The following is a 15,862-nucleotide window of genomic DNA, read 5'->3' as shown; positions in this document are numbered from 1 at the left end:
ATACAAATTTAAGCATTTTAGGTAAAATAAAATTGAATAATTTTAAAAATGAATAAACTTGTTTTATTTAAAATAATTTAAGAACAAACATTGACAAAAAATATAATTACATTTTTTAATAGAGTAAAATAAATAAATATTTTTGGTATAAATTTTTAATACCGTCAACAAACAATAAATTATCATTGATATTACTATTGAATTATTTTTACATGTAATTTTTTTTAGTTTCTATGTACTATAAAGTAAAAACTTTTATGATGTTTATCAAATAAAAATTATAATAAGTATGACTTTTAAGATGATTATTAATAAAAGTTAAACTTATGTTAATTTTTAATTAGATAATAATATAAAAACTCTTATGATAATACATATACTATTTCTTACTTTCTTTTTAACTATAAAGAAATTGTTGAAAAAGTAAACATTTTATTATAGCATAATGCAAAATAATTATTATAGCATATTTAAAAGCAGGAAAACTTTGTTGATATACTTCTTTCTGTATAATCCTCAGAAGATTCTGCTAACCAAACATCTACGGTTTAGACTTTTAGATATGCAGAGCCCATAAACAGCAATGAGCAAATGTTTACCCAGAAATAAAAAAAAAAACCAAAATTACAAAATCCGGAACCCCTTTGTTTTAATTTTGATTTATTTATTATTTGTGAAATATCCCAAAAAGGTAGAAAAGAAAAATCATCCTTAAAATATTAGCTTCAAGAAATACACGGTAGTCCAACGTTTTTACTGTTTGTAGAAATCGAGGGTGCGAAATCCGCTGCCGAACCTGAAAAAATCCAACCCCTTTTGTTACTATAAATAAGGCACTGTGGTATACGGTTGGTTCTCTTCTTTCTCTCTCTGGTACTGGTTTTTGTTTCTCGTTTAAGCCATCATAGGGAGGAGGGGCTTGTCGGGTCAAACAAGTGCAACAGAGCGAGATCTGAGTCGTAATTCGGAGTCCCTTTTGAAAAAAGAGGTCTTTTTTGCTGTAATTCACTTGGTTCTCCATTTGGGTATTCTCTCTGTCATTGCTTGTGCGTTTTTTAGGTTCAAAGTTTTTGTCTTTCTCTTGATGCATCCATGGTGGCTTGGTCGTTTTATGTATTCAGATCATGCCCTTTTGGAGTTTTGTTTTCATGTTTTTGTCTCCATTCCGTGATTTGGATTTGCATGTTGGGCTTGGTCTTAGAAGAAGGTGATTTTGGCATGGGAAAAAATGTTTTTTTTTTTTTTTAAATCGTGTTTGCTAGCTTTTTTGTTGATTGTGGTTTGTTTCATTTGCATGTTTGAGATGAAGGTGGTAATCTTTAGATCCCTTTGTTCGTTTCACCTGATTAGTTGTTTGTGATCAAATTGATATCACTATATATGTCTGTGTATATATGTATGCTTTTCGTTATTTGATAATAATGATACACGGTTAATGTTTCGTGAAAAAATTCTTATTGATTTGTGATTTAGCATTTGTGTACCGAGCCTGTGGATCAAAATAATGAAACTGTATATGCTCATGATTTTTCCCTATATTGCATTGGAATTAGGTTACTTGGATTTTGTGAGGTTGTCTTGGAGTTGGAGTCATGGCAGTTGAGGTTGTGGGATTTGAGATGGTTCAAGGACCAGTGGAGAATGGTACTGGAGGAAAACCTGTTTTAAATGAGAAGGAGAATGGCAAGCTGGAAAAAGATGTGGGAGCTGCGGATGCCATCAAATTTGGGACACATGGAGAGGAATCTGCAAAAACGGAAGGGATTGATGTTTCGGACGTGAATGCCCCGAAAGATGCTGCTGAAGATTGGCCTGCACCTAAGCAGATTCATTCTTTTTATTTTGTCAGGTGGCGGCCTTATGATGATCCAACCATCAAGTCTAAAATCGACTTGTCTGACAAAGACATTAGCAAGAAAAATCAAGCCCGGTTTCAGATCACTGAAGCACTGAAGGCAAAGCGGGTGAGTTGAGAATAATTCATCGTGGTTGCTCATAAAAAATTTAGTCGCTTTTAGTGTATTTCAAAATGAGAGGATAATTGTCTCAAAGGCGCGAAAGCAAGGCCCCAGAAGAAGCCAGCGCCTTATGCGTGTCGTATTCGTAACCGTTAACTACCTTAAACTCAAGCTGTCTAACTGCCTGTTTGTTTTTGTTTTAAAATTCCCCAACCGCAAACATGTGTCAGATAGAAGGAGGATTTTTTCCCTTCCTACAAACCAGTATTGGGAAGTGAAATTTTCCCTTGATAATTGTGTGAACTTCCATGTGCGTTTGTTAGAATGTAAATAAAAAACCTCTAATTTGCTAGCATGATGCTATTGTTTTTTGGTTGATTTGAGAACTATGGTGATTCTATTATGCTAATGGAGATAAAATGGTCAGAATATTAAGAAACAAAACCAATTGTCAATATTTTTTACTCTTAGCTGGAAGCAACTTAGTGTTTTACAAAGTTAAACATTTAATATTTTTTTTTCCATAAATGTTATGTTTGAGTTGTTACTTTATATGGACAATTAATGCAAAAAAATCAAATAATTTATTTTCTATTGCTGACATGTTTCTTTAGCGAGGCATGTATGCGTTTTGATGGAGTCTAGGACCTAAAGGGTGCATTTTTTCCTTTCACTTAACTATGGACTGTCCTTTCAATCAAAGTTTTGTATTTGCAGAGTGACATGATATGATTATTCCTTCTCAATGAACATCTAACATAATTACATATCTTGTCTTTATTGTTCGCTGCAGTCAGAACGAGCCGAGTTGATTTCTCAGGTCAAGTCTCTAAGAGGCGACAGTAGGCAATTTCAGAGTATTGTGGATGAGAAATTGAAAGAGATTGGACCTCTGCAGCAAGCACTGGGCAAGCTGAGGACTACAAATAATGCCGGTCGGGGTGGTTTGTGTTCATCTGAGGATGAACTTAACAGTGTTGTATGTTATGAGTCAGAGTTCTTTTTAGTCCAGTGTTCCTCAATTTGTCTAGTTAATCTGAACATGTATTCTCCATTCACTCACTACTCCTGTGTGCTTTGACGGATGCAGATATATAGTTTACAGTACCGCATACAGCATGAGAGCATTCCTTTGACTGAGGAAAAACAAATCCTCCGAGAAATCAAACAGCTTGAGGGGACAAGGGAGAAAGTTATTGCTAATGCTGCAATGAGGGCCAAGTTACAGGAATCTATGGGGCAGAAAGAAACCATTCAAGATCAGGTTAAGGTAAGATGGTTATATTTGTATTTGTGCTAATGAAATTCCCCCCCTCTTAAAAGTGTTCTGAATAAATGTGTATTATTATTATTATTCAAAAAGTTCTTGAGAAATTACTTTCCATTGCAGCTTATTGGTGGGGATTTGGATGGAGTGAAGAAAGAGAGAGAAGCGATTCGGTCCAAAATCAAGCAAATTGATGATGCACTGAAAGCCATAGACAAGGATATCCAGTCTCTACAGGAGGAACTGACAGCTGTTTCTCAGAAGAGGGACAAGGCTTTTGAGAGCATGCAGCAGCTAAGAAAACAGCGCGAGGAGGGGGTATGTTTCACTTTAAAATATGAGCAGTCCAGTGCAATTTCTTAAGGTGTGCTTGATAGAAAAGGTGGAAAATGAAAATGAGGAATACAGGGAATGCAAAATGGAGTGAGATGTAATGCAACATATGTTTTTGAATTTCATCTGGTGTTAGGTGTTGAAGGTGGAGAATGGGGAGGTTTGAAATCGTTTTTGTTGAACCTTGTTTTTGCATTTCCATCTCATTTGGTAGGATAATTTTTTTAAGATGGAATGCAACATATGGTTGTGTGGTTACTTGCACCTTCATCTCTCTCAAGCATTTTGTGACTTCCATTCTGTTTTTTAAACCTCTTATCTTTTTATCCTTTTTGTACCACATTTAATCTTAGTTTTTGTGAACCTGTATGCTTTAGAAATTTAGTTGACATTGTAACCAGAATCTTGGAGTTCTGCCAAACTGACAATTATTTATACCTATTGACATGAACCCTGTAAAGTAGAATTTCGTCCTTGATGTAAATTTCATGAAATCATGCTTGATGTTGTCATTGATGTAAATCTCTAGTCTCTTAATGATTAATAAACTAATTTGTTTATTTCAGTGATATGATTTTTTTTTTTGGTGAATTCCAGTGATATGATTTAGCACTGTAGAATAATATCTGAATTTGCATTTATGTTTCCTGTTCAGAACACCTATTTCTACCAAAGTCGTACAGTTCTGAACAAAGCACGGGAGCTGGCTGCAAAGAAAGATATTAATGCTCTTGATGAAGTTTCACAGACAGAGGTTTGTCCCATAATATTTTATTCTTTGTAACTATCCAATATTTAATGATGATATTGCACTTTAACCATCTGATAACTTTTTTCTGCTTTTTCTTGACTCTTATGTTTGTGATTGAATCTCATATTTCCTCGATTCTAGGTTGAGAAATTTATGGCACTCTGGAACAAGGACAAAGCATTTAGGAATGATTATGAAAAAAGAATTTTGGCCTCATTGGATATGCGACAGTTGAGTCGGGACGGACGGATGAGGAACCCGGATGAAAAGCCAATCCTGGAAGAACCAAAACCTGCTGAAGCTGAAGCATTACCAAAAACTTTCACAAAACAGCCAAAGGAGGAGCCTAAGCCTTCTCCACAAGAAACTTTGCCTGCTCAGAAAGAATCCAAAAACAAGGGGAGGGATTTGAAATCCAAACCGGAGAGTAAGGATGTAGCAGAAACTGATGAATATGAATTTAAAAATCCCCAAAAGGAGGCCCCTGCCAAAGAGTGTGAAATCGATCCAGCAAAGCTAAAAGAGATGAAAAGAGAGGAGGAGATTGCAAAGGCAAAGCAGGCCTTGGAAAGAAAGAAGAAGTTAGCAGAGAAAGCTGCAGCCAAAGCAGCCATCAGAGCACAAAAGGAAGCTGAGAAGAAGCTTAAGGTGATTTCTTTGTTTGTTGATTCATTTCTTTTTCTCGTTCCATGGTTATACATTTTCCAAAACCTGAAAACTGCTTGTAATAGGACCGTGAGAAGAAAGCAAAGAAGAAATCAGGTGCTGCAGCTGTGGCCAACCCTGAGGATGAACCAAAAGATGAAGTTGTCGAGGCTACAGAGCCAGAAAAGGTTAACGATGATGTCCAAGTCCTGGCTCCAGTGAAGGAAAAGGTCCAAAAGGAGAGTGGCATCAGGTCCAGGGGCCGAGCAAGAGGCCCAGACTCGATTCCAAAAGCTATTATTAAACGGAAGAAGTCTAACAATTACCTGATATGGGCTGCAGCTGCGGCTTTGCTAGTCCTCCTGTTGGCAGTGCTTGGATACATCTATCTTTTCTGAAAAGCTTAGATGTAGAAGGAGCTGTGAAACCAATTTTCTGAGTGGGTGGCTAGGTTTGTGAGGTAGCATAAGTTATGTTCATGTTTCTATACATCCTCTTGGGAGAATAGATGAAACACACTTTGTTGTGCTTAGCTCCTGCTTTGGGGAGAAAACTGCATGCATACATTTAGCTTTGACTATGTACTTTCAAAATTTTGTTCAGATTTCATTTACTGAATTTGCTTCTATAGTTAATTTGTCATAGGAATGGTACCATGATATACTGAAAAACTTTTATGATGATAGATTTTACATGTTGGTTAACAAAAATCTCTCTAGAGAGGGTGAATGTCTTCATTTGGTATGTGCTAAAGTTATTTTGATAGTATCTCGAACTGTAGATTAGTTATGTCTGTAAGTATTTGTATTCATGCTAGAATGAGTCATTTTAGGTAAATTATACCGACTTAGTACACTGCTGCGTGTGAAAATGTCTTCTTAATTTAAATGAAATTTTTTAAATTGGAGAACTTCAATTTAAGATACCTTATATTTTGATATTGTGAATGCATGCCCAATGTCTTATCCAAACGGATTTTGATAGCATTGCTTTTTCTAATTTTGTTCCTTCAAGGCTTCAACCATGAATCAGGTTTTGACTTGTTTCTATAGGCCATAAAGAAATACGGATAAACCCTTGCAAATTGTAGAGTGATGGTGTCATTAGTGGCCATGAATTTCTGGTGGATGAAATTGATTCGTGCAGATGTGCTACTCCAATAGTTTTAAAATAATGGTATGCAACTAGGGGTGAGCATGGCTGGGATTGGATTCGTAGGAATTTTTAATAAGATCGATTTGGATTGAATTTTTCTTAGTTCGAATCTATCTCAATGATTAGATTAATTTGGATATAAAAAATGAAAAAAGTTGAAAAAATAATACTCATTCCCGAGAGAGATTTACGAGTAAAAAGAAGAATGATGAATAAAATTCAAAATAAAAGTTTTTTTTTGCATGTGGTACGTTAGTCCCTAGTCACCAAAAGTAGAGATTTTTGCATAATTAAATTTTGTACCATATACTTGATAGGGACATTCAATTGACTTTAATCTTTTCTTCATAAACATTGCTTCTTATACTCTTTCTCAAGCTTCAAGCTTGGATATCAAAAAAAGTTTGTTAGAAGGATTTTTTTTTTAAATAAGAATAAAATAAATGATGCATATATGATTATTGAGTATCTATAAAAATTAGACTAAATTGTAATTTTGATTTCTCTACAATTTTAAATTTGTGATTTCAATTTTTCTATTTGTAAATTAAGATATTTAGTTTCCTTATTTACTAAAATAAACAAGTTAATTGTTCAAAGTTAAATGTTGAATTTGTTGTGAAATGTTGATGTTACATGAAATTATGTAAATTGTTAACATGATGCTTATGTAAAAAATAATTAAATGAAATGAAAAATAAAAAAATATATTAATAAGAATTGAACTTATGAGTCTTTATTCATAGGCAAACCAATAAATTACCAAGACACTTGTTTTGTTTAGTTAATTATATTAACATTATTTTTATGTATTATTAATAAAGTGTTATTATTTTTTTAAATTATCAAAATTTATATATTAAAAAATATTTAATATACAAATATTTTTAATTTTATTTTATATCATTTTATGTTTTTATTTGAATAGTTTAGATATTTTTATTTTATTTTACCAATTCCAAATTAAATTTCATAAATTAATAGGAAAATTATTTACATAATTTTTTAAAAATTGATTTAATATATATTATATATATATATATATATATATTATTTTTCTCTAATTATTTACGTAAAATAATTCATAGACAAGACAATAAAACACATATTTTATTTAGTTAAATACATTAACATTATTTTTTATGTATCATTAGTGAAGAGTTATTATTTTTCAAATTATAAAAAAATATAAATTAAAAATATTTAATATATAAATATTTTTTAAATTTTATTTTATGTTTTATTTTGAATAGTTTAAATATTTTTAATTTATAATTTTTTATAATTTGAAAAATTAATGACTCTTAACTAATGATATATAGAAAACAATATTAATGTAATTAACTAAATAAAATAAGTGTGTTAATAGTTTATTGTCTTGTCCATAAATAAATGGTCATAGTTCAATTTCTATTAAAATATTTTTTTTCATTTCATTTAATTTTTTCCACATAAATATTATTTCAATGATCTATCTATGTTTTACATTGACTTTAAATAGTCAATTGATCAATAAGTTTATTCTAAAATTATAATTTAGCCTTTTGAATTTACTTCTCATTCTTAGAATCTGATTTTCTTTCTTTTTATTAAAACTGCGATGTTGCTTTTGAAATAAAAATCTCTTTGAAAAATATTTTCAAATATAAAATGTATTAGCTTTATTTAAACTGAGCATCTTTCAGAAGTTAAAGTTTTTTTTATTGAGAAAATATTAACTATTAATTTATTAATTTTTGTTAAGAAAATAGGCTAAAATAAATGTGCAACAATCGCACGCATGAGAAACATAAAAAAAAAGAGAGGCAAGACACATAATTTATATTAAATCACTCATAAACCCAGCGCATTAGTTTAAAATATTAGTTAATATTTACGATCAAAAGTATAATTTATTTTATAATTTTTAAATTTTGGAATATTAATTATATATATATATATATATATATATATATATATATATATATATATATATATATATATATATATATATATATATATATCAAGGAATTAAAGTAAACGATTATTTATAAAATTAGAAATTAAAACGACAGTTTTATAAAAAAAAAGTAATTAGTTGATACTTGTAATTCGTTCATAAAATTTATATAGAGGACAAACCAAGATTTTTACTAGACATTAATTGTCATATAAGATAGTTACATACTAATTTCCAATCATAAAAACAGAAAACAAAAATATTTTTTTTAATAGGTAAGAATAAAGAAAATGGCAGAAGATTTAGCATAATGTTCTACCAATTGAGCTATAAGCTATTGAACAAAAAATAAAGAGCTTTGAGGTGTAACATAATTCCTCATGTGGTGTTGAGTTCACGCTCTAATCCCAGTAAAGGTGGAAGCACCATGGCTGCTGCAGCCTCTAGCTTTGGAACTACATGTCGTCTAAGAAGAGCAGCTCAGGCTTTTGCAATCTCTCATTCTCATATTCTCCGCAGCAATGCCAACCTTTCTTTGCAGAGGAACTTTTGCTCTCATCTCACCGTTTCTACTTCTTCAGGTCTCCACCTACTTCATCTAATGTGTTTTTTCCTTTATGTTTTTTGGTGCTACCTTTATCCAAATGAATGATACCCATTATGTTTAATCTTTTAAAACTGCAATCTTTCTGGCAAAAGAAATTGTGGGTGCTGAAAATGAAGGCGAGAATTTGTGTTCTTTGACCTGACCCGATCATACGAATAATACCCCGTTATTTTTAATTTTGAGGTGCATGAATTAGAGTATGTTTGTAACTAGACATGATTATGAATATAACTGAATGGACAAAAGGGATTTCATGAATTATAATAAAGTTGAGAACTTGTCGTTTGTAATTTGGTTAGCAGGGTTCCTCTTTTTTTACTGATCATGTTGAACTTGATAGACATGCTTTTTGATCGAAAGTGTTAGTTTTTACTACATCTGCGATAGTGGTGAAGGGGCTTTGGTACTAAAAGAAACATTATCAACTGTGTTGTTGAGGGCTTGTGAGTTATAAGTGAAACTTCAGTCATAGAATATAATCAAATAAAGCTGTTAACCAAATGAATTGGAGACATGGTCAGTGTTTTCATTGAGGTGACCTAAAAGGTAAAATCTGAGTTTTGACCCGTCTGACTTCCTGTGATGTAATACAGCTTGAGTTATGATGTTTGCTTTGGCAATCTGGGGGAATATGTAACACCAGGGAGATCTATTTCAATGGACTTGGATGAAAGTTGGTGATTTTGATCTGATTGGATGAGTATTGGAGAAATAATGGTTGATGAATGATGACTGGTGGTACAAGCAACTGAGCAAGTGGCGCAACCTGGTGATGAGTGGTAAGGTATTTGAAGAAATGGCTTAATGAGTGGTAAAGAGTGGTAAGTTGTAACATGTATGATGTTGTTGGCTTTTAAAAGTAGGCTTGGTCTCAGTGATGAGCAAAAACAGTGGTTAATATGTAGGTTGTTTTGGTAAAGACTGAAGAGTGCCAACATGTTGTTCGCATGTTGATCTTGGAAAAAGAGGCTTCATATGCAGTTGAGTTTGAGGTAGGGATTTCTGAGAATTGAAGTGTTAAGTACTTGTGGGTGTGACTGTGTGAGTGAAGTGAAGGAGTTCCAGAGTGGATATTAACGGACAAGGTAAGGAATGTATAAAGTGGAAGGACTTATGAATCTAATGCCTTAAACTTTTGAATTGAGACATAGTGTTTGGCCCATTGTAGTGTTTTCCGTGGTAAGTCAATTATTTGAAACACATCTCCCACTTGTTTTTTACTCCCCTTAACGGCTCAACATTGAGGCAATCTCCATATGTTGCTACAAACCAACAAACTGAGGACCTTATGTTTTTCCTAAGAAACTGGGAAAATTTGTAAAAGAATGTTCTAGTGTCATCTAGAGTACTCATTAGTGTCAGTGGTAATGTACATGTCAGATATTCTAGTAATGGTTTTGACTAGATAACTTTCATTTAAATCCAGTAAATGCCCCTTCCCTAAACTACGATTAATTTGAGGTATTATTATTGTTTGATCATCTGTCAGAAAAGAGGTGTACTGGGTGATAACAAAGCAGTATTCATGAATTCTTTCGCCACTTTTGAGCTGCTAGTTCAGTAAAGTATGCATTATGTTGGCGTCTCAATCAATCATGATCCAGTTTCACATTTTTAATGTTTTATGAAGTGCAGCTTCTGGTGTAAGCCAGACAGTACAAGCTCTAAAGGGAGAAGTTGACTTGTTACTCAAGGGAGTAGGAGAAAGAAGTGTAATGAAAGAAGTAAAACATATCCTTGAGATGGTACGCTCTTGTTTTTCCACGGTCTCTAGTCTATAAACATCATTACCTTACACATGCCATGAACAACCTTGGAACTCCTTTTTATCTCTACATTAGAAGTTTGATATTTATTGCCAGTGTTAAAAATACTGGGGCCCTTTGGACCATTACATGTCTTAAAATCTTATCCTATAAATTGTTATTTAATCCCTGACTTGGTAGGTGTCCATTTGTTGTAGGCTAGACGAGCATCATTAAAGCGAGAGATTCTCCATACATATTTTCTAACCCCTCCAGTGCTAAAGGAATATATGCAAGTTTTGGAAAAACTAGCAGATGTGAAAGCAATTGCTCAAGGAGGTTACCCTCAGGTAAATATCCAGTCAAGTGCTTTTCAGTACCCTTGATACATAAGTAATCTGAATTTGTATGTAGACATAACAGTTGTATTCTCGAGGCTGAATGTTGTCGGATTTCTGTTGGACATCCAGAAGAACTGGCCAGTGATCCAGATATTATTTCAGCATTAAGGTAAATGTTGTAATTTCATTACCAAAATTTTCAAGCTCACCAGATCATTTTGATGTTCCTAGAAATGTTTGCTAATATTTACATAAAATTAATTTTTTCAGCATTACAAGAAACTTCCTGTTTGAACCTTGCTCGCATGGTGACTTCCTTGGCTCAATTCTTGGTACAGGAATTGTCAGGGAGAAACTCGGAGATATTATATTGCAGGCATCTTTTTATTTAAATTTATTACATGAAAGTTCTGTTTGAAACTGCACTCCGTGCACAGAAGGGTGCTAATAGCAGAACGAGAAATGCTAGCAATACACTCTTTTGCCATACTCTTTTGAACGCACCATCTTTTATTGGTTAAAATTTCTTGGAAATCACACAAAATTGTGGGTTCCACATCTTATTTAATGACTCTCTTTCATGATTTTGTAGATTTGAATAAATTTCAACCAATAGTAGAGTGTGTTGCTAGCAGTCCTCCAGCAGAACATATTCATATTTTATATCTGATTGAGGAACAGTTACAACGGTCAGCTAAGGCTGTTGTATAAACATGATTAGCTTCTAATGGACATGCCTTAAGTAGTACATCATAATCTGCAATTTGTTATATATTATACTAGAATATTCCATCTTATGAGTTTTTTATTTGCTGATTTTGTTCTAATTTCCATGTCATCTCTTGTAAGTAAAAGATTCTTGTCTAATGCTGCTTTTATCTCTAATGTTAATGATTTTCGTTTGTTGTTTGATGACTCAATATTTCTATTATCTTATACTTAGATCAATAGTGTCTAGAATAGAAGATTATTCATATGACGGATCCAAAAATGTCAAATCAGTGTAAAAAAGAAAAGAAAAATCATAAAGTCAAATCTGTCAAGAAAGCAATATTAAGGGTGACTTCTACAGTTGGCTGGCAACTAGGTTGGCGATTGATTGGTTCGCCTCAATTAAAGTTTATAGACATGACCTGGATTATATTTTCTCATTTGCATTCATTCTGATTTTATTTTACCATTTTGTTTTGTATTTATTCAAATAATTAATTTTTTGTTCTTTTTATTTTTCTTGTGTGCATGTACACCAGCCTGCACATATTTTAGGAAACTTAGACTTTGTTCCCTTGTTATCCAGGGGGAACAGGGTGCTCAGATAATTGTTGTACCTGAACTCGTTGAATTTCTCATGTCAACACTGGTTAAGGTAATGTTATTTCACTTGATGCTTTTTACAGTTCACCTCTCTTAATAAACATTATATGAGAACAAAAGGTAATATCTTACCCTTGTGTGAGAATCATTCTTCACAATATATAAAGGTCTGATTGAACATCCTGCTGTTGTCCTGAGAAAAAGCAAATTTAGTACACTGTTTTAAGCAGTTTCTGTTTTTGCATAATTGTTGGATACTATTTATATTCTGATTGTATTCTTCTTATTCAGGTTCGTAATGTTCCTGCATCTTGCACCAAGATTCCATTAATTTCTCTTGATTATGAACCACCAAGGTTCAGTATTGGCCTGGGCTCAACTTCACATAATATTTGTGTCAGTCAGACTTTACCAATTTTGTTTATTGTGCAGAACAAAATCATTCAAAACTATAGAAGCATCACTATGAGTTGATGCACTAGCTAGTGCTGGATTTAAAGTTTCTCGTTCAAAGCTAGTTGACATGATCAGGTTAGCAATCTCCAACTTATGTATATCGTGTCTGTTTATTTGTAAACTGTTGATTGCCCCCACTGTTGATTGCCCCCACTACAGTTAAGAATATTGCAAAAACTTGTAAATAGATTTAGTATCTCTGAATTTTATTAGCTTTAACCACACCAGTTGCTTCGCTTACTCCATATTTTTCTTCCCCTTTCTTTCAATGTTGCCAATATCCAGAAATGTACTCTTGGTCTTGCACATAAAACTGCTGAGACTTCTCTGGCTATTTTGGCATATAACCTATCTGTGTAGTCAATATAGTTCAGCATTCTACTTGAAACAAATCATATTAATCAAATATGTTACCGTAAGGAAATTATGACAAATGAAACATGTTATATGGTTTGCTCTTGGTGACAAGACCTTGGTTAGATATGATAACCGTGTTTTGCTTATATCATACTCGTAGCAATGGTGATGTGCGTATCAACTGGATCCATGTTACTACCAAAGGAACCACACTCAAGAGTGGAGATATTGTATCAGTTAGTGGCAAGGGAAGATTAAAGGTAACTTGCCAAAACTTAAATTAAGGCTTGGATTATCTGAATGACTTTGGATATATTATATGTTTTGTTTCATTTTGGATCAGATAGGAGAAATAAACTCCTCAAAGAAAGGAAAGTTTGCAGTGGAGCTCATTCAGTATTTGTAGACGTTTAGCAAGAGCTATCTTCCTAGGCAGTGCATGTTTGGATTAAAGTTGAGAGAGTTCAGAAGTACTTTTATTCTCAAAGTAACAATTTTTTCCTTCATTTGTGCATTGGAATTCACAAACATATTTTTCAAACTTTAATCCAACATAGCCGTAGTCTGTCTAAAGTCTAAACGGCATACTTTTACTTTTTGTGGAAAATTTTGCTTAGTCTCATGTAACTAAAATTTATGATGAAGATAGAAAAAAATGTACAGACAGAACATTCATCTTCTAATATTTTTACTCCCTCCATTTCAAGACTATTGATGTTCACTTTAACAAGCCCAGAAAGAGGATACCTAGTGATCTTATTCAGTAATATCAACAAGCATCCTGTACAAGTTTTTATTTTTGATGGAGCTATCAGTCCAAACTAGCTATTACAACAAATATCAACAGAAGCTAGATCAGCTACAAGAGCCTTTCCAATGAATTTGGGAATTTTATCATAAGCAATCATTTCTTGTTTGAATTGACACCATTCTTAGCAAGGAGATCTGCCATTCTATTAGCTTCTTTGAATACATGTGCCTTGACCACATTTTCCCATGTCTGGAAATCTATTATTTTGCTGATAATTTGACTACAGACATGCCCTGCGAGAATCAGTTTCAACTCATGACCATATTTTAGAAGGTTCAACCAAGCAAAATGCTAAGCTGAATTTGCTCACAAATTAAAAATAGCACTTCATTAACACTATTTCTGTTACATCTAATAATAATTCCTCCGCTCGTTGTACTTATATTGAATCTGTTAATCTATGGCATTATAGGTTGGAACATGTGAATGTGGATTCCATTAAGAAACTTAAAAATATGCATTTTATTAATGTGTTGGATGCAAATAACTTCTCTAAGTGTCTAGTATGTGTGTAGAAGCTAAATATGTAAAAAGGCATTTTAAACCTATCACTACTAGAGCCACTGAATTACTTGGGTTAATTGATATAGATTTAGCTGGTTTTAGAAACATGGTAAGGAGAGGAGGTAAAAGGTATTATATAACCTTTATATGATTATTCAAGGTACACTAAGATTTACCTTCTAAGTTCAAAAGATGAAGTTGAAAAGATGTTTTTAAAATATAAGAAGCATGTTGAAAATCAACTGGACGGTAAAATAAAAAGGCTTAGATCTGATAGGGGTGGTGAATATAGCACTACTTTTCTTAAGGTTTTTTGTGAAAAGAATGGTATTATTCATGAGACTAGTTAAAACAGAACAGTCCAATCAAATCATAGTCTTCAACTAAATTTGTCATTTACGTTTCCCCAAGATAGCAACAAATTGCGGTGCATGCATCTCATGCAAGCGTCCTTGCAACCAAATCTACAAAGTCTTTGGTTACATCAGAGAAGAGCAAGAATTCAAAAACTTGATGAAAGTCTACCACCAGATTAACAGAGACGCTGCACAATTGGGAGTGGAAGATTGTCCCATCTACATAAATTCTCTCTGAAGGAAGAGATACAATTGAGGGAGGTTGAGCCTGTGATAGGAAGCATTGGTGTGGTTCGACACCTACGTTCAGAAATCAAATAGAAGAATTTGGAGATTAGGAAGCTTCACACTAAATTGACATTGAAGAAAAGACAAATTAACAAAATGAAGATGTCATGGAGGAAAGGCTAGTAGTTTGGGTTTGTGAAGAAGAGATCAGTAAAATCCTATGAGAGAAAAATCTCACGAGAAGATCAAGAAGATTGGATCTAGGAAGGTGCTATGGTTCTTGTGTTGGGAATTGCTTTGGGCACCAGCCCAACTCTTGTACACCCAACAACTTAGGTGAAGTGACAAAATGCCCTTCACCTTTTTTTAAAAAGCATTCCATATTTTTCCCCCTGCCGCTATAGTGCTCTTCTTCGTCTTCTCCATTTGCAATCTTTGTCGTGACTTCGCCTCCGCCGTTCTTGCTGCCGTCATGCCACAGCCACTCGTGTTGCCGTCACGCTGCCATTGTAGTCGCCTTGTTGTCGCCGTCATTGTAAGTGACTTTCTCCTCCTTTATCTGCGCATTCACGATGGCAGGATTGGAGGAGATTGGGGATCCGTATGCTTTATAAGGATTGGTAATTCGTATGTTAAATTAAATTTATGGATTATCAATTTGTAAAATTAATTCAACTTACGGATTAACAATTTATATGTATTACACAAAAAAAAAAAATTAACACCTTACCTCCAAAAAGGACTACCACTTGCCGATCAACCACCAAAAAGGACACAAAAAATGAACAACAAATTCTCAAGGAACCAACAACGCCAAAGGAAAAACAAAAACAAGCTCGGGCAAAAACGAACAAGGAAACCACTACTTATAACACAAAGGTATAATGGGCGTTTTCCAAATTTTGCTGGGTGTATCGGCAAATGCTGGTGCCCGAAGCAAAACCCTCTTGTGTTGACAATGGCAATTGCAGCCTAAGACCACGAGTGCGCGTTAATAGGTTCATTGTGTTAACCTTGGAAAGCGGTTGGCATTTCAAATTTGCATTGAGATTTAACCAAATTTTACTTCGAAGACAGTGATTTCCACACCACACC

The 15,862-nt window shown here is 33.3% G+C and overlaps 1 protein-coding gene and 1 pseudogene across 2 annotated transcripts; both read left to right on the top strand.

Annotated features, from left to right (window-relative positions):
- The first annotated feature begins 527 nt into the window (after positions 1-527).
- LOC100819875 (proton pump-interactor 1) lies at positions 528-5,582 on the top strand. 2 transcript variants are annotated; one of them, XM_003543191.5, is made up of 8 exons: positions 528-1,025; positions 1,554-1,964; positions 2,752-2,937; positions 3,049-3,228; positions 3,349-3,543; positions 4,214-4,312; positions 4,451-4,957; positions 5,041-5,582. In XM_003543191.5, the coding sequence occupies exons 2-8, from the start codon at positions 1,593-1,595 to the stop codon at positions 5,350-5,352; spliced, it is 1,851 nt and encodes a 616-aa protein (XP_003543239.1). In that variant the 5' UTR covers positions 528-1,025; positions 1,554-1,592; the 3' UTR covers positions 5,353-5,582. The 2 variants fall into 2 exon arrangements, with proteins under 2 accessions (XP_003543239.1, XP_006594761.1); XM_006594698.4 differs by having other exon boundaries at positions 699-988.
- A 2,778-nt stretch (positions 5,583-8,360) lies between these two features.
- On the top strand, positions 8,361-13,534 carry LOC100820406 (putative RNA-binding protein YlmH; annotated as a pseudogene).
- The last annotated feature ends 2,328 nt before the right edge of the window (positions 13,535-15,862 follow it).

Source organism: Glycine max, chromosome 13, assembly GCF_000004515.6.
Source record: "Glycine max cultivar Williams 82 chromosome 13, Glycine_max_v4.0, whole genome shotgun sequence".
NCBI classification, from domain to species: Eukaryota; Viridiplantae; Streptophyta; class Magnoliopsida; order Fabales; family Fabaceae; genus Glycine; species Glycine max.
The sequence above is the reverse complement of the archived record's forward strand: the minus strand, read 5'-3'. Positions and strand labels throughout refer to the sequence as shown.

Excerpts from the sequence above, each read along its gene's own strand:
- LOC100819875 (XM_003543191.5), top strand. The coding sequence starts at position 1,593 with ATGGCAGTTGAGGTTGTGGGATTTGAGATGGTTCAAGGACCAGTGGAG. Across the intron at positions 1,965-2,751 it reads AAGCACTGAAGGCAAAGCGG|TCAGAACGAGCCGAGTTGAT; the intron begins GTGAGTTGAGAA and ends TGTTCGCTGCAG. Across the intron at positions 3,544-4,213 it reads GAAAACAGCGCGAGGAGGGG|AACACCTATTTCTACCAAAG; the intron begins GTATGTTTCACT and ends TTTCCTGTTCAG.